The sequence below is a fragment of the Antrostomus carolinensis genome, unplaced genomic scaffold (assembly GCF_000700745.2).
Source record: "Antrostomus carolinensis isolate BGI_N321 unplaced genomic scaffold, ASM70074v2 scaffold50420, whole genome shotgun sequence".
NCBI lineage: Eukaryota > Metazoa > Chordata > Aves > Caprimulgiformes > Caprimulgidae > Antrostomus > Antrostomus carolinensis.
In genome coordinates, this window is record NW_010291597.1 from 1 (window position 1) to 24,894 (window position 24,894).

At 40.2% G+C, this 24,894-nt stretch overlaps 1 protein-coding gene across 1 annotated transcript; it reads right to left on the bottom strand.

Moving 5' to 3' along the window:
• Positions 1 to 5: 5 nt before the first annotated feature.
• RFX7 (regulatory factor X7) lies at positions 6 to 24,558 on the bottom strand (the record flags this gene model as incomplete). The annotated part of the gene is made up of 8 exons (XM_010176553.1): positions 24,532 to 24,558; positions 16,357 to 16,439; positions 15,440 to 15,562; positions 9,126 to 9,242; positions 6,450 to 6,534; positions 5,608 to 5,815; positions 2,733 to 3,028; positions 6 to 1,781 (listed from the first exon to the last, which is right to left on the bottom strand). Coding segments are annotated over exons 3-8 (2,592 nt in total), but the record flags the coding sequence as incomplete, so codon positions are not given.
• Positions 24,559 to 24,894: the final 336 nt, after the last annotated feature.

Below are 24,894 nucleotides of genomic sequence, written 5' to 3' on the forward strand. Positions count from 1 at the left end.
GGGGTGGGAGTGGGAGTGGGAGTGTGAATCGGAGTGCTGTTGTTATGGATCGAATGGTAAAAGTGCACGCTGCTTGGATGAGATGACACAGGAGCTCCTTGAGCTGCAGCCTGACTCTGAAGTGCCATTCCTAGACAACCACCATAAGGATGAGAATTATTCATGGACATTTGCTCCTCCATGAGCACCAGCTCCTCCACAATGCTATCCTGGGTAAGGTCATCGTCAAATGAAAAGAAGTTTTCGTTTGACTGAGGGACTGTATGTTCAAACTCTTTCAGCTCAGACTGCAGAGGTAACTGATTTGAAGACTGTGCTTGTATTTGACCCAAGGACGAGTCCTGGATCTGGTTCTGTAACTGCTGGTTGTAGGCATCCTGCTGGATACCTTCGCAGTGCACTGGCTCCCATGCCGACTCCTGTAAGTCACCAGAGCCAGCGTGCCCTGCAATAGCCATAACACTGATATCTTGCTGCTCTTCACAACTCACAGATGCAAAGTCGGAGGTTTTGGTGATATGGTGCCATGTATTTGGGTTAAAGCTGCCATCAGATTTTGAATCATTTTCTATGATAAACATGTTTCCTTCCAATTTTACTTTTATATCTGGAGACGGTGCTGATTCAAGCTGCTGTCCCAAAGCAGAATCACTAGTATTTAAACTGGTGCTCAAAGAAAGGTCTGGTGCCAAGTTTGTTGCAGCTGCAGAAGGTACAGGTGCCTTGCTGGGAACTTGAACAAGAGCTGCTGTATTGTCACTGTTAGCTAATGATCCAGCCTTCGGAGACTTCTTAACACTGTTTGCTTTTTGACCCTCCACAGCATTACCAGCTGCAATCTGTTCCACCAGTGGTTTCTTTACAGGTGGTACCTGGGAATCCTGAAGTGTAGAAGCCTGTCGCTTTCTTGGACTTCTAGTGCATGTTTTCTCTTTAGTCATAGACTCACTAGTAGGAGGTGAACCAATGCTGGTGCTGGACACGTTTTGACTGGCAACTGAGAGCTTTAGAGTGCTTTGATTATTGCCTGCTGAAGAAACTGGTGTGATCTCATTAGATTGTGTTTTGTATTTGGTCCCTGCTTCCTCAGCTTCCTGATCACAGCCCTTAACTGGTTTTGCCTCCACGACATCATCAGCTGAAACCTTCAAGGTTGCAACCTCAAAATTAATTAGTTGAGCAGGAGGCAGGTCAGGGGTTGCCTTTATGGATTTAGACACATCAGAGCTCTCTTGGCCTTGTACTGAGTTCTCGTCCAGCAATGCTTCTGGTTCCATTTTGATCTTGACTGCAGGTGCTGCTACAACAGCACTAGGCTTGGATCCTGGAGACTGAAGCGAAACTACAGATCCATTTTTTATCTGTGGACCAGTCCTCCCTTCTTCCACAGCTCCTGCACTACTGCTAACTGAAGGCGTCTGTTTGATGGGCACGCTGCTGCTGCTTGGGGCAAGAGATATTGCTGTCATTTTTACCACATTTAAGGAATTCACATGTGGAGCTGGCACAACAGTCTTGATTGGGCTACTAGTAAAAAGCACCGTCGTGGGAGAGCGGATGGTGAGAGCACTGGTATTTGCTGGCTTCGGTAAGATCTGTGGGTAGCGATGCCGGGCAGAGCGGTCACCAACTGGGCTGGCAGGAACGTTCTGGGGAGTCTTTGGTGACTGCTTGACTGATTGCATGTGCTGAGTGACCACCTGAACGTTGAGTGGCAGGACCTTGCTATCGGACGATCCCATAGGACTTGGAGACGTCACCAACTGCCTGGTCCTTGGCACCTGAAGAAAGAGAAAAAGAAAAGATGTAGCAATGAGCAAGGAAGTCCCCAAAGCCCACAGGCTACCTCATCTCCAAGCATCTCAAAGGTGAAGGACAACACAGCTCAATCCACCAAAGCTAGTGAATGTCAGTTTGAAACAAAACAAGCTCTTCAACTATATACAATACAATTTCTATCTGTCCGCCTAAGGATTGATAGACAGATACGTGGCCTCTACACACTGGTCTGCTCTTCTGCTAATGAAGGGGTCATTCTCACACAATCCTTCATCACATGGAACAAAAAGACAGACATACAAAGGTTAAAGAGGAGAGGATGTGTTCAAAACACTGCTCATTGTTAAGATTTCAAAAGCGAGTTAAATACAAACCCACTGTCAGGCAGAAAAATTGGCTTACCTATTGAAATTGACAACACAGCTGACATCTTAAAACCAAATAACCTTCCCCCTCCCGCCCAGTTTGGTATGGCTGAAAGACAAAGATGTTCCATACTACAGACAATCATGCAAAAATAAAATTGTGTTATTAAAAAAAAACCAAACAAAAAGTGTTAAAAAAAATGGTGCCAGGCCAATGAAAGGCAATTTAGATTCCATATTAGGGACACAGCAACCCACACAACAGGTGTCAGCTCTCTCGTCTGGTTAAACTTAATCTCAAGGGCAATTATTCCCACATATAACCTTAATTATTGCTAGCTGAAATCCCACTGTCAACAACTGCAAAGATGACCTCGGCCTATGCTATGTGACCAGAATTCTGCTGCCCCTGTATCAGTCCTGTAACTCATGTGGTATAACACAGTCACTGGGACAGAAAAGCATCAAGGGACCCAAGCCTTTGAATGGAAACCATTTTTCTATCCCACTGACACCACTGCTTAGTTACTGGCAATTTACAACCCTTTCACAAGGTGGTTTCTTTAGAGAATTGCTGGACGACGTTACCGGTATCGGGCTGGGGACAGCTGCCACAACAATGCCAATCGGCGGAGGAGACAGAATTGCAGGACTTCCATTAGATATACTGGTCACACCGTTGGTTGCGGTGCCTTCCGTTTTCTTTGCTGGAGACTCTCCTGGCAAAGGGGACTGCAGTTTCTGTTCTTGCTGTTTCTTCTGGATCTTACGCTGCAGCTGCTGCTTGGCATCAACAGGAGATGGCAGAGTTTTCACTTGTGGTTGAAAGGAATTACTTTCAGCAGTGGGTATAAAAGCTGAGGGCTGGGGGATCCCTTTTATTCCTGCATGCAAAAGAAGAAGAATGAATTATAACCACACATACCCTTTCTGCTGTAGTGCCGCTTCTGTATCTGACCACACAGAATACATGGCAGGCATCTTCACAACCATTCTGGGAACACCTCCTCCACAAGGTGCTCACATCCACTTCATGCTCAAATCTATTCAGTGTCTCAGTTTATTTCCACGTTTGTGGCAAAACCTCTATCTGTTAGACAAGCTGGGCATTAGCTGCTAAAATACTAAATACATCTTGTTTTTAGTAATCTCAAAACTGCAATTTTTGTGTCAGCAGAAATCTAAAAACCAACGCATTTCATTTAACTGACAGCAGAGGGCAGCGGATATGGTAGTTCGTCATCTACTGCGTTTTGTTTTGTTATCAAAACCTAAGGCGCTGTGGGTCTGTGTCACAGACAAGCAGATGATACAGTCTAATGGCCACGGCATTAAACACAATGTGTATAACATCAGAATGGGTCACAACCTGTGTGATCAGGGATAACGGTGAAAGAAGAGCAGTAACAGAAGTGTCCAGGGTAAAAAAAAAAAAAAAAAAAAAAAGGAAAAGGTAAAGGTAAAAGGAAAAGGTAAAAAAAAAACAAACCAAAAGGAAACTGGAATGGGAGAACACTTTTACATTTTTTCTGGAGACAATGCCTTTGCTGATCACAAGCAAGTGATGCTTCCAGGGAGAACAACAGGGAGTCAGTCTCATCCGTGCAGCTGATACCAATTCCATTCACAAAATCACATCACATTTATGATCTTTTGTTTATTAACAGTCAAGAGGATTAGCATGCTCTCTATCAACTAACCCCGTTGTACTGCCCCTCTAAAAATGCTTTAGCACCATTTCATTTGCACTTCGCAGATTTCACAGTTTTTAACATAACTCTTAATTATAAATTAAGGAACACCATTTTAGGGCAAGTATTTGGTTTTAGATACCAAGTACATGTTTAGGAGCTGTGGTCTGGGAGCCTACTCTCTCAGCAGCAGTCTGGATGTACTATGAGAGCTTGAACACTGCAACAATGCTTTCACTTTCACAATTCCATCTTCACAGAGTAGTGAAATGCCCAAGTATATTGCAATGACTGGAAAAACAAGTCAGCTATGTGGGCTGAATACTGAAGGCAAGTAACCTTTATGAGAAAAAAATTCAAAAAATTTTTCTTTGAGGGTAAAAAGTTTGCTTTTTTTCTCAGTTAAGGCACAGAGACACTGTAGCTCCTTGCAATAAAGAAGAATGGGAATATTTTATTTGTCATTCTATAAAGAACCTCTCCTGAAATGACTACCTAAGGCCTAGAGGCATGTGCTGGAAATAACTGCCCTTCTCCTTGAAAGAAACCATCTTCTCTTGAAGGAAGTAAGGGGGAGAAGCTACATGAGTTGAAGAGCTGTACGTATACCTAGCGTTCCTTCTAGCAGCACAGCAAGCAGAAATAATGAAGCCAAGCAACAACTGGTAAAAAAGGAGCATACAGGCAGCAAAACCTGCCACTGCCACCCATCACTTCCAAGCTGCAATAAAGGAAAGAGAGCTGGAAGGAGAAAGAACATGATCCAAAAAGGGATCATCCCAACCTACAGCCCTGACCACCAGTTTCCATTTGAAATTGCCTATCTCAAGTCAAAAGATTTGCCTTGCTCCAAACACATTTTGCTTGACAAGTCTGGGCAGAATTTCACAGAGGGATGTCTGGGGGGGGAATGTTTTGCACTTCCCTCTCCATCCTTCATTTTTGTAATTTACTTGATCTACAACTACAAAAAACACCAACCCATCTTAAATGATTGACTGATTTTGAGAATGAAGAGGGAAACAACACAAAAGTAGAAGTACAAACAATCACATCAAATGTAAGCTTTCCCAGAGACGGAATAGAACTGAAATTCATCTGGTGTAACAAAATTCTTCTTTTTACCTCAATCCTTAATGAACATTTGAAATCAAGTGCTGGAATCTCAGTCACACAACTGCCCCTGGAGAAGGTTCTCCTATTTCTAATGGGATCAATAACAACAGCAGCTGACATGCTTGTACTACCTAACACTGGTCAAACATCTCAGGAAAATTTGCATCTGACATATCAGAAATGCCTGTAAGAAAATCTGCTCTTGAGAGGGAAATCAAGCCAGACAATTGTTTCCAAATTAGGACAAGTTATCAGACAGAAACACAGCTACACCAGCAGTTTGTCTATAAGCCACCACTGTACTGGCACCAAACTCCTGATCTAGCAAAGTACATAAATTCAGCACAATTACCCACATGCTTAAAGTTTACCATGTCCTGAAATGACTTTAAAAGACCAAGGTCCTCATCGGAGGAATGGCAGAATCACAAACTAAACCTGAGACCATGGCTTATCTTCAGATCTCTTTACTGGACAACCTGCAAGAAAAATAATTTGCAGCAACGTGGACTAAAATCATAGAAATGCATGCTCAGTGCTCAGAGTCAGTGTTTAAAGTTTGCCCTGAAGAGAAGTGCTTCCTCAAACCAAGGCGTTACTACTCTTTAAAAAAAAATCTCCTATTTCATCGATTAGACATTAAGTTATCTCATTACCTCCTGGTGCCCCTGCCATTACTGTTAAAGCTGCCATTGACTTGGTACCAATATAGTGACTCTTTACAAGGAAACGAGCCAATTCCAAGACTGTATCAAAAGGCTGGCTCAGCACTTTCTGGGCCCATTCACAAACAAGCCGGCAGGCCGCAGAGACAACTTCTTCATCAGCACTTTGCAGCTGCCCAGACGGCTCTGCCCCATCCAACTAAAACAAACAAACAAAGAAGGAAAGGTTACTTTAATTATCAAGGGTCATTAAGGCATAAAAACAAGAACAGAGAACAAATGATGATCAGAAACACACAAAAAGTTGAGTATGTTCAGTTTTTCATGAAACTGTGTGAATGAGATGACATCATCAGTATCATTCAAAATGAAATGCCTTAACATTAATCTACTGCCTGTTTCCAAAGGCATTATATGGAGCTGACATTTCTGGAAGAAAATCACAGAGAGAATCCTAATATCTGGACCACCAACAATTGATGCTCCCTGCATCCAAGGTCGTGCCAACTCAGCAGCCACTGTTACTCAGGGACTGCTGCTTTCACTGGGGTTCCTTTTTCTTTTTTTTTTCCTTGTCCCAAAAATATACAAATATATTTATAAAATATACAGTATAAAACCAAAACAGTATCAGAGTTAAAAAGATTTAGCTTGTGGGTGGCAACACTGTGAAAGTCTGCTTCACCTCCTGAATTAGTTTTTATAATAGAAAAATCTTAAAAGCTACACAGATCACAGAATCACAGGATAGTAGATCTTCAATTTGTTTTGAAAACTTCAGACAAAAAAATAAATTGCAGAAATATGTATAAATAAGCAAGTATATATCATACCCCATCTCCAGTTTTATGAAAGTCAAGGTTGGGCAGTGTTGGCATATGCACAAAAGCCTTCTTCCTCAGTCCACTGTAGCAATATGTGAACAAGAATTAAGGTTTAAACTGTGTCTGCTTGTTAGTTGGGGAATAGGAGGGAAGTGCACTAATTCCTCTGATAACTCTCATAAGCTTTTAAGCAAATTCAACAACAGATCTAAGAATTACTGTCATTAACATAGTCTCAAAGCCAGCCAGAATCAAAAGCCTACAAACAGCTGCATTCTTGGGCACATTGTTGGGCTTCTCTATCTATGCAGAGAAGCAAGTGATGCTGGGTGTGATAAATCTGATAATGCCTTAGAAAAACCATTAAACCACACCAAGTAGTTTAAATTAGCTACTAATATTTAAATCATTAACATAAATTTCGACTAAAATCCTTTCCTAAACCAGGCCTAAAATGACATGGAGAATGCATTTACAAAAGTTAATCACTATTAAAAGTTCCCAAATTTAGGTTTCACTTCATTATGAGGGCGTTTTTTTGGTCTCTTTTTGCTAAATTTCCTGACCTTTCCTTTTCCTAAAGGACTTCCACAAACCAAAGTTCCCCATGACAAATGACTGATGAGGTCATTTCTTCCTAAGATCTGACACAATTTTTATGGCTCTCTCCCCACCCATGATATAATTCTTCTTATTTGCTCTTACACTAATCAAATCAGTACAGAAAATATATTCCCTCCATTACTCTTACTCACTTGTTTATAGTTATAAAAAACCAAATCAGCCTTTTTTACTCTCCACAGCATTACTCTGGGAGTCCACATACACAGTCTCTTCTCTGTGACACACAAACCCTTTTCAGGATCACTAATTTTTCACCTTCTATAAATATTTCTCTCTTATAGACTATGGAGTTTGCCATTTTCTTGCACTGGAACATAATTACATTAAAATAAATGTAAGCAAGCTAGATATTAAGGTGAGTGTGAGACAAGGTCACATTTTAATCATACTGAATTAGCAACTTAGGAAACAGAACTGAAAGAGATCCCCTGGGTCAAGCTACAATTACATATGAGTTGTTCTTAAAACTTCTCTAGCTTTATCCAGAACATCACTATGAAGTTTTGGACTCCACTGCTAGATAATCCAACGTTGTATTTTATGAAACAATTTAACTGAAACATAACTTTGCCATTTATTACTACATAGAAGGTTTTTACCTCTATGGAAGACAAAGAATTCTGGGCTGCTTGCTAGCACTTAATTCTCTCTGTAAGCGCATGCTTCAGGCAAGACCTTGTCAGAGGCCAGTAATACAGTGAGTCCATATCATTAATGATAGTTCTTTTGAGTGGTTTTTAATGAGAGCCTACAAGCACCTTAATGCCTTTTGGCCTTTTAATGCTCTCCCTCCCTTGCTTATTGCAGTAGCTTAACCTACTCAGCGCACCAGAATGGAGCAGGAGTCGACCCTGGGGATGCAGCAGGCATTACATTACTTCACAATGGTTTCTGAGGATTCTCAAGAGAAGGTGTAATTCTCAACTTGGAAAAGACAAAATTCTTGCTGATAAAAAAAAATACTTACTTTGAAAATCAGTAACAGTTTTTGTTTTTTTTTTAATCGAGCACCTCAGTGTTCTAAAGACTAGACAAACTACAGCTCAGTCTCAGAAAAGCCTGAGAAAAAATCACATCCTTGTAGCCTTTAGACTTGCTTACTGTATTTCTTTCCTAGCAGAGCTTCTGGCCCCTACACTGAAGCAGAAGAACTATCAGTGGTCTAAGCAGACTCTTTTGCACAACACTTGCCCTGAACTCTTCACGTGGCTGCCTATTAATTGATAAACTAATCTGGCCCAAGATCTGTATACAGTTCTGCCTGTAACAATTATGTCTAGTTACACTATGACAACATAATATTTTTTAAGTACTTTAAGGTTTGTATTACGTTACAATTAAATAGGGTAGTGTTTTTGCACGCCCTCTGGGATGGCCTATTTGTCTAACACAGGGAAGGAGGGAAAGAAGCAGACTCCAACTCTGGGCACAGGTAACAAGACTCTGTAGTCCAGAGAGAGATACAGTGTTCCCCAGCCTAGAAACTCTTGCTCTGAATTGTCTTTCCTGTCTCAGGACAAGCCTCGGTTTGTGCCTTCCAAGTCTGAACTCAGTTTTTGTGACAATTTCCCAGTTCCCTCTGCTCTTTCAAGCAAGAGCAGCGGTTGAAGAGAGGCAGTTTTATGAAATATCTGTAGCACAGCTTAAGAAGGATCTCGGTTTTACAACTAACTTTTACATTACTGGTGTGCGCAAGTATAACATAAAAGCAAAACGTTCTGGTAATTCTGAATGGTATTGCCAATAAAATATTAGTTATTGCACATATATAAGGCAAGTTCATTTATTCCAGTATTTCCCTTTGAACTAAATGATAAAGCTTATTTGAATTCTTGCTGTTGTGAGAACTAAGCGTCAAAACCTAAATTTAAGTTTGTTTCTGAAGTTACATCTTGTGACCTAACACTACCACAATTAATAATTTTTAAAGAACGTTGGGAAAGTGTCTGCATTTGTTATTTAATATTACTTCTATATTTAGCTGGTAGTTAAGTCATAACAACAGATGTTCTTCAGGGAAGTGCAGAAGAAGTTACTGAGAAGCATTCTAGCAAAGGATATTTTGATTTGCCTCTTGTGCCTAGACGACGGGCCTTCATGTTTGGAAAGACATTTTTCATGATCTTTCCAAAGTCAGCAGCACTTAATGGGTGGTAGCCAAGATTGTCACAATAGCTCCTGCAACAAAGAGAAAGAAAGCGTGAATGGAATCAAACTTAATACAAGAGGCCAGCCCGCATGATAGACTCCATCAAAGGTTTTCAAAAGAAAACACTTATACCCATCCATATTTAGAACCACATTTAACATTAATGAAGATATCCACATGAATTAAAAATGTATAAACAGAGCTATTAATACCATAGTTTTTGCCTTGTTCTCTACTGAGTTCAAAGACAAGTCATGTGGAGACATAACAAGTAGTGGCATTATCTAGAGCACAGTTAAGATTTACTCCACAACTTAGTTTGAAGCATATGTTTCAATTCACTTATTTTAGGACATAAAAAAAGCAGAGATATTGTTCTAGCCAATAGTATAGATTGAGTGTGGTAAGGCCTGAAGTACTGCAGGAACATTTGAAAAGCAGCGGGCAAGAGATTTGTCAGTGTCTAGAGAAAGATTCTGCCTACATAACCTCAATTTAATAGAGCTTAACAGAACTGAATTTAATAAAGTGTACCTTCCCAAGGACCCAGCTTCACCTTTACAGGTGCAACAAACGTACTGAGGACCTAGTCCTCTTACCACTGTACCACTACTGAACTATGAGAGTGGCTTAATTACAGACATCCTTACATTCATTAACAGGCCTAAATTAACAGAGATTTCAGCTGCCTCTGCAAACACAGATCTTCGCACAACTAAGTTTACAACCTGATGATATAGGGGAACAAAGCAACAAAAGGTAATTATTTTGCTAAGTTTACTTACTCTAGTAAGATTCTATGAAAATGGGCACCGTTATCTGTCTTCAGTTCTCAAAAAGAGCAGATGGAATTTTGTTTCAACATCTATTCATATGTTTTAACATCTGAGATATTTAAAAAATACCTCCTTGAGGCAGAGAACAAGGATTGTTAATTTTGCTGCAAAACGTGAACGTTCTGGAAAATCACAAACATGTGAAAGCACGGGAGAAAAACCAGGAACTGTGGAAGGTTTACCTACACAGCAAGTGCTTAAGGCTGCACAAAGATATGAATGCCATATTCCTTTTGTTCAAGAGCCTTCTGGTATTTCACAGATGTTAATGTGCTACGGGCCAAAACATACTGTTAAAGCATTCTCATTCAGATTTCCTACAGTCACAGAGTCAGCACCAGACAGCAATGACCTTCTTTTCCTGCGAGAAATCCTACCAGCAATACACAAAAACAACCTGTCTCTGAAGAGAAGAGGTGACTGTACATGATCCTGTGTGGGCATCAGGAGGAGAGCAGAAAAACAATAACTTGATACACCACGTTGCCTGCTACTCTAATCAGGTACATAAATGCAAAGTTCTGCTCATAAAGGAACAAAGACAGAAAGAAAGAAAAAGCAGCACTCCTAAAATAGATGTTTCATTCCCAGCACCGCCTAGTAAAAACAGTAACAATTAGTAATGGCATTTGCATCCAAGTAGGCCAGTCAAAATTTCTTCTCTGAAAAGTGCAGCTCTATAGAAAGCATTATATATTCTTTGAGATACTTCCACTGCATTTATTTTCTCTGGTAAAACACTAGTTAGTACAGAGCAGGTATCTGCTGCTTTTACCTTGGCTGTAATGTAGGTATCCTCTACTTGCAAAGCACCACCACAAACGTAATGATTTTTTTGATAATGATAAACAACAAGATTTATGCTATTTGGTTCTGACATTTCCCTGCAGAGCTTGTGAACACCTGCTTCCCCCAGCTACCAGGTCACTCTGTCCAAACCAGGAGATATTACCTACAACCTGGTATACAATCAGCCATGAGTCTAGTTTCTGTATGAGACATCGAGATTTTTATCCAATTTATATACCAACATATTTCATTTCAATGCCTGTCAGTCACAGACTCTGGATTCTGGATACATCCCTCTGAAGTTAATACAAAGGAATACTTCTGACTCGCTGCACCTTCTTAGGAGTCAGGCATTGCTTTATATGCAATAGATCTCTGTGTATGTTGTTTTTCCTTGCACCTTGCCAGGCTCCAGTAGACTTTAACTTTACTCTGAAAATTCCTAAAAGGTGGGTCTTTGTCATTTACTGATGCTGATTACAGGACTTCTAGTCTCGACTAGCAGGCAAAGGAAGGCTCTGTGAATTTCTCTGCAACAGTCAGCAGTATCTTTGACTTAAACTCAACAATGTCAGCAAAACCAAATTTAAAAAATAACGCAGCAAAACAACAGGATTAGAGATCTACCAATCAACCAACTTTAAAGTTAAAATTATTGCTTCCCTACAAAAAAACAAAGGAAAAAAGATTCCATTCCCCTTGTCTAGCACATCTGTTGCAAGACAATTACTTGCTAGCAGCAAAACATACTGTTTCACAGTCCTCTCATATCCATACTAGTAGCTCCTGCAAGCTCGTGATTTCCGTGCTATCATCATCATTATTATAATGTAATTTCAGTTTTCAGACAGTTTATCCCATATGGCCCCTCCTCCTCCTGGCTCGGCAGAGAATCCTCCATGTCCATCTGTGGTCTCTCATTGACTTGACAACACATACCAGGAGTCTCTTCCCTGAAGCTCTTCTCTCTGCTACTTGCACTCTTGGCACATCACTAAGCCCAGGAGCTGTTTTGCTTATTTGAAGGGTGGGTGGGAAACAGATGGGGGAAGGGAAGGTCTATGAAGAGACAGGAGTGACAATGGACACGTGGTTGCTTGCATTCCTTTGTGCAGAGCTCCCATACATGATATGGAGAAAAGGCCTTTTTGTTTTGGTTTGGTTTTGGGTTGGTTTTTGGTGGGTTGTTTTGGGGTTTTTTTGGCAAGATGTTCAAATTAAGACATAAAATACACTGGAAGTACACTTGAATTAAACAATAAAATAAGATGAATCAAAAAGCCAATGAAGACAGTCAGGCTATATAGCCTAGCTCACATAGCTTCCTGGGCAGAAAAACCATTATAAATAGCAAATGATAAAGAACCTCTTGCATGAAACAAAACAAAGATCTTGGCTTATCCAATCCAGCAAACCAACTGGTCTCTAAAAATGGTTTAGAGCACAGAACCTTAGGAAGAGGTAGGCTCCCAGTAAGCTGAACACTGGCACAGAAATGAGTCCTAAAAACCAGGTAGGATGGAAAACAGATGTTGAAAACCATTAGAGAAATGAAATTGCAGGTCAGACTCCCAAGAGCAGCAGCAGAGGTGGGAAACAACTGCTTTAGATGGAGTTCGATCAGCTTTTAAAAGAACTATATTGGTAGTTGCTTATGACAGAGGACTGGACTTTACAACACAATAGATCTCATCCTGTTCCTATCAGGGAGTTTAATATAAAAACACCGGTTAAGTGCTATCAAACAAGACTAGTATGCATCCTGTGTCCTTTATTTTACTTATCAGACATGGTATTCCTGTACCTACTGCCCTATTCTGTGCTAGCTTCTGAATATTCTTCTTCTAACTTATTAGTTAACATTCTTAACACTTAGTGCATGTAATCTATGCGTCAGGTGGCATCAAGTGGCCCAGCAACCAGTAAAGCAAGGATTAATGATTTCCAGACTAAAGGAAAGAGATACCGGATGACTCAAAGACCTCCTAATCCATATTAAGTGTATCAAGTGAATCTTCAGGGCATCCAACTTAAATATGAATGATTTACTTTCCTTTCGTCACTGCAGTAAAAGCAAGATTAAGAGGACCTGAGTGTTTACCGAAGGCTCAAGAAATCATTTTGTGGGCAAATAGGGATTTTGTCTGCATAAGTACTGCAGGACTGCACTTAGACTTGAAATCTTAATTCTCTAAACTCAGTTAAATCTACACCTGGCTGCCTCCAGAAGGGCATTTACTAATAGGGAGAAGATAGCCAAGTAAAACTGACTCACAAGAAAACATTGAAATGATTTGATGGGAAGCAGCATCCATTCTCTGTAGGCTAGATAACATATTAGGCAGCTTCCCATAAATCCCCATAATATTTTCCAGATTGTATTCCCCCATAACTCCCAGAGGAAGCTGGGAGAAGAACCGTTATGTGCCCAACAGAAACACAGCTTCTTAAGAGTCCAACGTATTCTTTCAGGGCAAGTGGCATCACAGCACCAATAGAGATGAAATAGCTCTCATCTACCTCCTTTCTGAAATTCAGCTGCAAGCTCTCAACCTTCCCAAGTGCTACTGCCTTATATTATGATGCATTTTTCATTTATTTTATTCCTTTCAAAAGGGAGATGAATCCATTCACTTTTATCCAGTTAGAGACATGAATTCACAATTAAATAGAAGAGTAAAAAAACCAGAAAGAACAATCACTGTGTTGAATAAACTCAGCAAGAAGAGGCTACTGAAACATGGAGGAACTGGAAACACTATGAACACTTGCCAACAGTGGATGTGTGTGGAGTGCAAGCTTCTGTCTTTCCCTCCTCATAGAAAAAAAATCACATTAAAGGTGATGCAGAAGCCCAGGAGTTTTGCAAGATTTATTCTGACCAAAATTTACAGCGGGAATTGAGATGCTGGTATGATTGCAGCACTCTTCTGAAGCCTTGTAACTTTGATTTATACATGCAGGTGCATAAGCTTGTTCACTCTGAGCTCATGCAATATCTATCTTTGCACATTGAGGAGAGAACTGGTAACTTGTTAATATGACAGAAGTGAGTTTTGAGAGGTCTTAACACCCTCAGGTAAAGAAAAATGACTTATCAAAACTAACTCTCTTATCTATTTATATGCCTATTCCCCACCTCCCACTCCAAGACTACTTTTCCTTTGGTGTGCAAGAATAACTCATGAAAACATTAAAAAAACCTGAATGTTTTAAAAACAGAACAGACGCTTTCAAAGGAGAACAGATTCCAAACATTTGATATTTTCCTGAATATCTGCTTACCACCCTTATTTTGTTAGGAAAAAAATACAATACACAAATACTTGATGCAGCTACATACAAAAGCCATCCAAATTTCACACTCCACAATCTGTGGATGATGATTTTTCTGGGCATCTGCAGCTTGGCACAGCATGGAAGCCAAGCAGATTTGTTGCTGAAGCAGGCCATAAATTATTTAATAAGAAATATATTTAAGAATAACGCTTCCATCTCTCTCCTGCACAGCAGCTGCCGCTGTTGCTGTGTCTGCGCGAGCGGCTGCTGCTCGGGGATTGGCCACCCCAGCACATCTGTGCCATTGGCTATATTTCCAGGCTGCGTCACCACTCCAGTCAATGGCCAGACTTCAGAAATAGGTGTGTGCATGTTTATCAACCCCAGGCAAGCAAATGCCATCATGTTTCAGCTCAGAGTAAAAAACTGACCAGAGTGAGTTAATTAAAAGGAGGTATTTGTAGAAGGCAACCCTGGAATAAGAATTACTAAGGGCTGAATCCTGTAGGCACTTAGGAGGTGAAGGCATTCAGCTCACTGCAAATTAGTGTAATTGTTCAGATTATGGAAATATTCATATTAGATCATAAATCTGTTATCCATCTTCAGGCAATTGGGTTGAGGATAATTCCTCCCCCCTCCCGCCGTGGGCAATGTTCTGTAAATGAATTCAAATCCAACTTCCGTCAGACAGCTCCCTCTCCCTTGCTTCTAATCGCTTCCTCGTTACACGGCAGCTTTGAGACTTGACAACACAGACTCACAGTGGCCTTGGTTACTGGTTTCATACATATTCAGATATATTGTGCCTCTGTAGAAATCAGGTTTGCTGCATGAAGGTCCAATATTTATGCATTATTCTGGGAAGGTGTGATGGACTAGATCTTATGTGCAAAATAGCTGCACTTCCAGGAGGAACAATTCAACCTCTCATCCTTGTTAAGGCAGTCATGTACATACGCATATACAAGCAAACAAAAACACACTCTAAGATACTAACTGGTGCTTTTTATCTGTGCTGCTCTGTCCACAAAACAAAAAACAATATTCACGCCGATATTTACTTGTTAAGAAATACTTGTACCTTTTCTTCAGCATGCGCAAAGCACAATTTAAACATCACAGTCTTATCTTCAGCAGCAGAAATAATGAATACAGCTTGCCTCACTGTAACTAGCACGTTCTCAGGTACTTTAGTATACAAGGCCTTGTTCTGCTACATGCACTTGTACATGTACATCAGTGTTCCTGTAGAGCCAGTGTCCCGGAACTATCTACGCTCACTAAAGCCGTATGTATGGATCCAGTCTGGGAGCACTTACTTGTATTCATCATAAACCTCCTGCTTGGGAAGGGATGTCTCAGGGTGCTCTTCCAAGGTGTTCCGTATCCATGAGAAGGCATGCATCTGCTGGGCACGGCTGGACGACATGGAGATCTGATCGCTAGTGAAAGAAGAAGCAGTGACGATGAAGACTTTGTTCCAAAGCCTCTCCTTATTTACAAGACTTAATAACTGCCTGCCTACACAGATGGACAAACAGCAGAGACAAACAGGCCTAGTATTTCACACATCTAGCTATACCTTGAGGCATAGGCAGTAGTTATCTCCCTCTTTCATCCACATTTTAACACGAAGACTCCACGCTCCAGTTCTTGACTGATATGCAGCCACAAGTAGACATGGTAGGTAAGAATTCACCTGCTTCACCTCTTAAAATTTCTTGTTCCTTACTAACCACCTCTAAGCTTTTGCCAACTCAGTTTGCCAGCTGCCCTTTGGAAACAGCCAACTTTCCAGCAGATGCTCAGAGTGCTTCCTGTAGGCAGTTGCCCACTGGGAATATATACTAATTTGGTAACATTGTGATCTGCAGGTTGGTTTCTAGACCTTCCTTTAGTCAAACAAATGTTACCAGAAATACCATTAGTTCATTCTTTCCACCACCATCACATTTGTGTTGCTACATTATCACTTCCCACAGAAAAAGCAAAGGAACAATCACACTTGGTCTGCAAAACACTTTCTCTGATGACTCTTGCATTTTAGGAGATTTATATTTACAAGGTATTCATGCACTAAAAATTCCTTTTTTTTTTTTTAATAAAAATAATTTTTAAATGTTTAATAAAGGCTGCTTCTGCTACCAAACACATTATGTGAATGGTTCCTCAGCAGATAAGCGCCACAGGGAGTTTTGAGTACTAGCCACTGACATTTACACACTAACACACATACCTTTTGTCTCCATTGTTGGGACCCGAAGGCAGCTGAAGGTAGAGGTAGAGTTTCTCTAGGTCTGTAAACTTCTCAACTTCTTGCTAGATAACAAAGGTGTTTTGGTTAAAAAAGAAGGGTGGGGGGAGGCAGGAGAAGAAAAAGCAAACAAAAAGAGTTGAGCTTGACAGCTAGAAACTGTCATCTAACAGTGTATTCCTAAATAATACAATTTTAAACAAGACAATATTTACTTAGATGAAAGAATGTGACTGAGCACTCTGGGACTAGAAACACGATTTTCTATTTTATTTGCACACCATCACAAACTAGAAAGCACTGGTCACCATTACAAAATTCATGTGCAACAAAAGCAGAATCTGGAAAACTGTCAATAACACATCACTTCTGTAACCAGACATGTAACGTGAAAACATTATCTTCTCAGAGCACACATGAAGCACCTCTGAGAACGCAGTATCAAAAAACCAGCTACGCTGTAACAATGCAGGATGTCAGACCTAATCCATTATATATTAACAGGTATGCATCACAGACTTCACTTAAGACATTTTAAAAATCTATCTATATACATATGTATTTTTTTGCTTCCTCTGGTAGTCATAGTTATCAAACGGGTACTGAAGACAAGACACTCAGTTAACAACAATCTCAGTGATGCCAGACTCCTCCTCCAGTGGTTCCCAGCTGAGGATCAGACTCAGGGGGGAGTTTTACCTGGTGTATGCAAACTGTGATTGCTACAAACAAACTAGCTTTTGGTCATCTGAAACCAGCTACGTGGACTTACAAATACTAGGAAAATCAGTTGTGGTAATACACTCAGGCCTGCTCAACAGCAGCAGGAGCAAACATGCTCTCCCTTCGGGAAGACGCTACAGAAGCAAGGCATGAAGTGGAGCACCACCAGTACAGAGTCAAAGACTCCCATGATCCCTTTTCAAGTCAGAATACAGCTTCTGGATTACAGTTAATTCTCTTTTCCTTTACTGGTGTCTTACTGTCAATATAATCTTTTTCCAAAAGGAAGAGGAAAAAAGAGAGGAGGACCAACAGGTAGTGAAACCTGGCTGCTTACTTCAGCAATGAGCAGAACGGATAGTGGGGAAACTAAAAACCTAAACTTCAGGCTTCGGCTCCCTACCCACCCCAGTCATGTCCAGACCCACCTCGCTTCAGCTGGCACACAATTAACAACAGTACTAGAGAGGTGAGCTCCCACTTCCCCTCTGCTGGCTTTGCACCCAACACAGGGGTCCCCTCCCTGACCCCCGACTCTGGTCAAGGAGATGTGCTGTCCAAGAAAGAGCACTGGGAGAGCACAGAGGCTCCTAGTCCCCACCGCAGAAGTGCTCCACAGAACTGGGCCACCCGCGATGCAACAGACACTCTTCAAGAGCCAAAAGAAACACTTCCAGCAGCAGCCAGGTAACAGACACTGGATTTGTTGCTTTTATAAGCTGCAGCAAACCACAACATTTGGGGTTTTTTTCCCCTCTGACAAACTCCTGAAATTTGCTGACACCGATTTCTACATAGCTCGACAGCAGCTTAGACAGCAGTGGTGCTCAGACCACCAGATATCCAGAGAGGTATTTTTTTAATGGGTGCATTTTGTCAAATTCTCTGTTCTTCCTTTCCTGCATAAATCACAGCATTTAGGCTGGTGGGTTCTCCTTTAACAAACCCATTATTGAAAAGATGAACATCCTTCAAAGGAACAATTTGCAGAAAATTAATCATTTTAAAATGAAAAGACGGAAATTTAACAACTGCAAGCAACTTTGCACTTGGTTTATCAGACCTCCTCTTCTCTGAGGGACTTAGCTGCTTTTTGCTTTAAACAGCAAATACCAAAGCAGCACACCAAAGGACAGGGTTTGGGTGAGATTACCTGGCATGGTAAGCACTAAACCACGTGGCAAAAGCAGTCCAGGCAAAACAAAACAAAAAAACCCCCGATGACTCTGACACTGAGGTGGAAGATAACCTCTCACTTCCAAATCTAATGTGCCAGAGTGCAACATGAAGGATAAGGTTTTAAGAAAAACATTAAACTTTTCCTCAAAAAAATACTGAAGTAGTCTCAGTGCCCAGCGCAGCTGAAGCAGCTTGTGCTGTGTCCTGGCCGAAGGAAGGAAGGGCCTGTGGGGAAGGGCCCTGCCTAAGCTGTGGAGGATCTGCTACACACACCCTGTCCATCAAACCTCCTAATTAAAAAACCAAACTAATAAACAAACAAAAACCCCAATGATGTAAGTGTAAAGAGTGAATTTGACTGGAATTACGTTAGCAGAGCCTTTTCCAAAGGATGCAAGTGAGCCAGTGACTCCTTCATCAGCAAAACTGCATCACTAGAGCTGAGGATTATGGCTTCCTCACATCCTCAGCAGAAGCAGCTGGAAAGTGAGATTATCTCACTGTTTTCACTAAAAGCCACTCCTTTCCACACCTGGCCCCTGGCAGCACTTTCTGCACAACTCCTCCAGCTTCCAGCAATGGTTGTGGGGAAGCCCTGAGAAGACAGGACCTCCTCGAAACAGGAGAGTTAACACACAGCCAGGAGTCTCAGGCAGTTCACAGAGGTAATCCTACCTGAGTGATAATTAGATAAACCTAAGCTTATTAGATGCAACTGAATCTATTTAGAGAAAACCATCTTAAAACTGAGGAAGTGTCAGTCAGTGCAAGCAGATTCAGGAAACATCATGTTTTGTTTAGTTTAAAAATCTGTTAAACATTATGTTTTGTTTAGGTTGTTTTCTCTAAATGTTTCTAAAACTCTCAAAACTTGGGTTTACAATCTCAGTAAGCACAACCTCAGCTGACATCCATCAGTTCTCAGTGCTAAAGTTCTGGTGAATTCAGTAATAACACTGTTACTGCAACTGTTCAAAGTAGCAAAACTTTCAAATCATTTAATTCAATCAGAAAATAATTTGGGAAAGTGTAGGAACATTTCAGCTGGCCTACTGACCAAGAAGAAAAAGATTAATTCATCCTGAGTTTTCATTTATGCTAAATTGGATGCATTTGGAAATGAAAAAAAAAAAAAAAAAGAAACAAGAACACAAAATATACTATAAATTTTCTCCACCACCACCCCCCAAATAGGTCAACAGTGTGGAAAAAATAGGTCAATAGAGTGGAAAAGAGTCACAGCATCAAAAGGAAGACTGTGATGCTGCATCATCTTGGACAGATTTCCCTTTGTATAACCCATAAAAGCTTATGCTACAGTTGCTGTAAAACCCACACAGAATGTAAAATATCTGGGGAATCCTTAAAAGGATCCAAGTAAAAATTTTGCTTGAAGTTTCCCAACCTTCATTGACTGGTTCTATCAAATCAAATGAAGACTGTCTAATACTCCAAAGGCTATTTATAAACTATATTTCTTGAAGCTGCATTAGAAAAATGCATAAGCATGCTAAACTGCTTGCACAACTGAGGTGTAAAGCCATCACAAAGCATCACCTCTGTTACTCTTCTTTTTCACATGTTATATTTATCTCCTGTAACTGGAATCACATTAAATAAAAGAAGATTCAGTGAAGATGGGGAGCAAGCAGTGTTCATACTTATTTTCACAACTGCTTCAATTTAGCCAAAAAATATATCAAGTATTCAAAGTATCTGAGTGGTCTTATATTCTGAGATAGAAAAACAAAGGACAAAGAATTAGAAACCTCAAGTCACAGCTAAGCAAAGACTTCCAGTGGCATATAAAGGAGCAGAAATCTCTGTTATTTTTGCTTAGACAGTTACCAAATATAGATAGTTCGCTAAAGGAACGCACAAAATATGTAGCAAACAAATTAAACCAGAGACCCATTTATATCTGTGTTATCAGTGGCCACATAGATCTGCTCCAAATGAATCTGTCCTCTTGCTGTCTAAGACAGACACAGAACGAGGATCTCTTAGGAACAGAAGCAATTTTCTTTTTCATTCTAACAGGCATTTTGATTGAGCAAATAAACAGCTGTGAAATAAACCAGGATGGCCAAAATGCTGGGGTTTTGTGGTTTTGGTTTTTTTGTTTTTGTTTTGTTTTTAATGAAAATAGCAGGTTTTGACATCTGGTTCCACCCTGAAAGACCCTAACTGGACACTGAAACTTTGTGCAACACAAGGAGACAGAGACTGGTTCAACACAGAATGTGGTTAACAACCTAATCTGTGTTATAGGAAACACGAGTTTATTCATGTTCCTGCTTGAACCAGAGAACGTGAGTCTCCAGAATCACAGAATATCATTTAAGGTTTCCTGACCTTGGTGGATTGGTTCTCTCTACCTGGTTTTCCCTGAATGCTGATCTACTGTTAGGTCACAAATGTTAGGGAAGTTTCATGCTGAAGTTGTCAAAAGAGACTACCACGGGAAAAATCCAGGGAACATGCTTTTTCTGGATCATTTTAAAGAAGAAAGTATTTAGTCAGGCCAAATTTTAAATAAGATAGAGGAAGAATAAAATAAGGAACAATTAGCAGTTACAACTTCTCTAATGAACACAGTGAAAAAAGGCATTCACATTTTAACTATTTCGTATTTCCAAAATAGAGGCAGAAATACAGGTTATTTCTGTCCTCACTTTCTGATGAAGAGGAGCTGAAGGCCAGGGGCACTGCTGCAAGCTTTTTGCAAGACTACTATTTTAGAGAGCGCAGATTGATCTTAATATTTCTTACCACATTTTGAGTATTTATAGATAACTATCCTCTAATCGAAGTAAAAAAGGGCTATGCCAATGGCAATGTAACTTGTACCTACCGGCAGACTGGTTCTAAAACTTGTCATACTTCACCAGAACAACCATCTATTATTTAACAGCCACACTAAGAATAGCAAAGTAGTCAAGCAATCATCTCCCCACTTCGTGAATAGAGAACAAGAAGCAAAGGTTAAATAATTTGCTCAAGGTCAGATGGTTTGTTTGAAATACGATTATGACAGAAACCAGCTAGTATTTGAAACAGAATCTATTCTTCTAAAAAGCTGCTAATAAATATATCTGATATGCTTTATCTGAACAGCAGCAGAAACATATTTCAGGTGCTAAATATTCCAAACAACCCCTAAAAACATGGCAGCTTGCACTGACATCATCCAAGCACAGCTGCCAAAGCTTCACAGAGCTTCTGCCTGTCTCCTGTGGGGCCAAAAAGACAAGTGACAAGCTACCACCTTCTCCACAACAGGACCAAGGCACATCGCTTCAACAGATCTTACACCCTGCTGCCCACACTGTAATTGCTCCAGCCGTCAGCAGCGTTGGTTTTCATGGCCATTGATCCAGCACTTTCACCAGCACCGATCTCTTTTCAGAGGACTAAGGAAAGAAACCTTAATTTTCTTGCTGAGCGATTATATGGAACATATAATTTTAAAAATCAGGTTCAAGAGTTCACTTAGTATGTGACAATAAATATAACAAGCAAAGTCATAAGAGAATCCACTGCTAGACATGTTTACTACAGTTAAAAAGATGTTATAATGAATTTTTAATGGCTGTTTACACCACAATTCTTGCTAATTATCTTTTTTGGATTGCACAGCATACAATGATTTTCCTATGATCTTCCAGAAACTGACAGTATGTCAGAATGTAAGTGGTGCAGCATAATGAGTAAAAGGCAGATAACTTTGGTCTCTTGTAGGAGTAATTGCAGTCGCAGTGCCCTTATACTAGCTGTTTTCTGTAGTCCTCTGCTGCTAGCTACCTCCACAACAAAGACTATTGCCATCACCTTCGTTTCTTCTTCCCACTTCTCTCTTTCTTGCTATCCTGTGTTGAACTAGGTAGTCTACGTGTCAAAGAGTGGCTCTGCACACTGTGACCATGACTGGTGCTACCAAACACAAATGGCAACAAGTGTAGTCTGATTTTTCTCTACAAGTGCTTTTTCTTTTAAGATTGCTAGCAAACTGACCAAGTTTAAATGCTTTAAGGAATCATTAGCACCTCCCAATATGACTGAAAGCTAGTCTGAAATCTCTTCCTCACAGTAAGCAGGGAGACAAGGGACAGACATTGTCATGAAACTGATTCAAAGGCCCTGGAAAAGGTTTCTATCTGAACAAAACACATAAGAATGTGCACTTAAATGAAATGTTCTGACCTGCCCATAAGCTTGGAGTCAGGACTCTCTGCAGGCAGCTGGTACCCCAGTCACAGGACCACTCTGACAAACCCATACACATTCCACCAAAGAGGCAACCTGCTCATCTACTTTCTGCAGGACAAAACTGGACAGGAAGCTCTAAGAAGTTATTTAGAGCTACATAGTCATGGCCTTTTAGTTTAACATACTTTTAGACTCTGTCTTGCAGCTCTCAGCTTTCAAAGCATGTAAAAATGCAGAAACCATTTTGCCAGAATTCAGCTTGATTTTTATTTCCTGAAACTATTCTGATCTTGGATCTTTCTTTTTTAAACTACCTGAACAGCATTAGATCTACCTTTGCTAACCTAGAGTAGCCTTTCCACTGTTGACAGGACTCCTCTGAACACATCAGCAGGACAGACAAGGAGGCATCTGGAACAGAAAATTAGACCATCAGGACATTGCTGCTCTGTTCCAAGTCAAGCTATGGAGACCGCTTTGCGTCCAAGAGCACTACTCAGAAAAACAGCTTGTTCATCCAATGGATGAGACCTACACAAACCAATGGGCTCAAACCGATAATCCCTACCCCAGTACCCCAGGTCCGCAAATCTGTGGAATTTAGTGCAAGAACAGTCCTAGTGTAATTCCACTTTCTTAAAATGGATTTCCAAGAAGCAAATGACTGGTTAACCTCTTATTTACTCCCTCTCCAATGCTACTTAGGAACACCTACCCCACATTTCTCATTTTTCACCACAGAAAAATCTGGTGTTAAGAGTTTTGCCTTTTTGCCGCTGAAGACTCACATACAAAAAAATAAGATCTTAAGACACCTGCTTTGTGTCCACAAATGTCAATGAGGAATAAAGTGGACAAAAATGACATTTCTGCATTGCTGTTTTAGTTGGATGTATCCAAGAACTTTTAAGCATAGGCAAACTTGGGTCCACAGTTTGTTTCCAATACAATACAGCTTACTTTAAACCTCTTACCATAATAAATTAAGATTTTTTAAGGAAAGAGAATACAGTACCATCTGAATTCGCCTTTGATAATGTGACTTTAAGGAGTATTCTTATTTAGCTCAGTCATACATCTGAACAGATTCTATCTGATAGTATCCAGATGGTTGTCTATGTTATTTTTTTATCTTACCCGCTGGTACTTCTGGATGAAATGTCGAAGGTAGAAAGTTAGAATGAGCAGTCCCTTCCAGTCTTAGGATTTATGAACTCAGACTCTGATTTAAAGAAACTCACAATCTGCTCTCTATTAAAAACAAACAAATAAAACCTCTTTCTGAGTTAGTGCTAGATATTTGCTTCCCAGAAATAATCCCTTATCACTGTTTAGATCCTGTTATTTTAATGCACAAAGGAAGATGATGTTTATGCATTTCAAGGGCATTCCTTCCAAACCAACATTATCTCTTGGTCCCAAGTAGTACAGTAGAGCTATCAGGATCTGGAGTGTTGCACATTTCTGGGAAGGTACCTGAGACGGTGTGCAACTTTTGAGGTCAGCAAGATTAAAAGAAACAACCCAAAAAATCTGCTAATTATGACACCCACAAGATTTTCACAGACCAGGACATCAGTCTGCCAGGTTTTGTGCAAATGTGCAGTTCAATCTAGTTCCTTCCTCAAAAACGTCGTACTGGCCATGAATGAACTGTTTCAAGGAAAACACAACAAAAGCAGTAATCATTGTCATTAAAGGCCTGAAGAGCAATGGAACTTCAAGGCACAATTAGCTTCTTAATAAAATCATGCTTGCAAAAGCAGGAAGTGACTCTTCTCTGCTGTATCTATACTGACAGTTCTACAAGTGGCAATGACAGCCACTTGCCGCTGGCAATGAGAGGTCAATACTTCCACAGAAAACAAACACCAAACCCACATCACGTATTTTTTTGGCAGTGGAAACTAATCTTGATCACATTTAGTAGTAGTGCCTTAGAGCACTGCTAAGGAAAGGCTTCATAATAGCTCTCAGTCTCCAGAGCTACCTATTTTATTCCTGCAGTTTATTAAATATTAAAAAGCATTCTGGAGTTGTACTTACCAAAATGCAGTCCACTTTAGATTGTACAGTTTTGCTAGATGTGAGGAAAGAAAGAGAGAATAGAAATCTTGAATTAATCTAAACAGCAATAACAAAAATATTACATATTAGAATTTCTATCACTGTATTACAGGTTTAGTCTCCTGCTGTGAAATATCCTGCTAGTCTATGGAAGAATACTCATCCAGCTATTTTTTGGTAGAAAGTCACTCCAAACTTAACTGCTTGTTAGAATTCTTGCTGTTTTGCTCTTTTATACAAGAACTGTATGTTTTTAAAGAAATATCATTGCAACTAGGAGCTATTATCCCAAGTTGCAAGGCGGCCAGGATGGATGTCACTACTTTTATTGTAAGCTCTTCC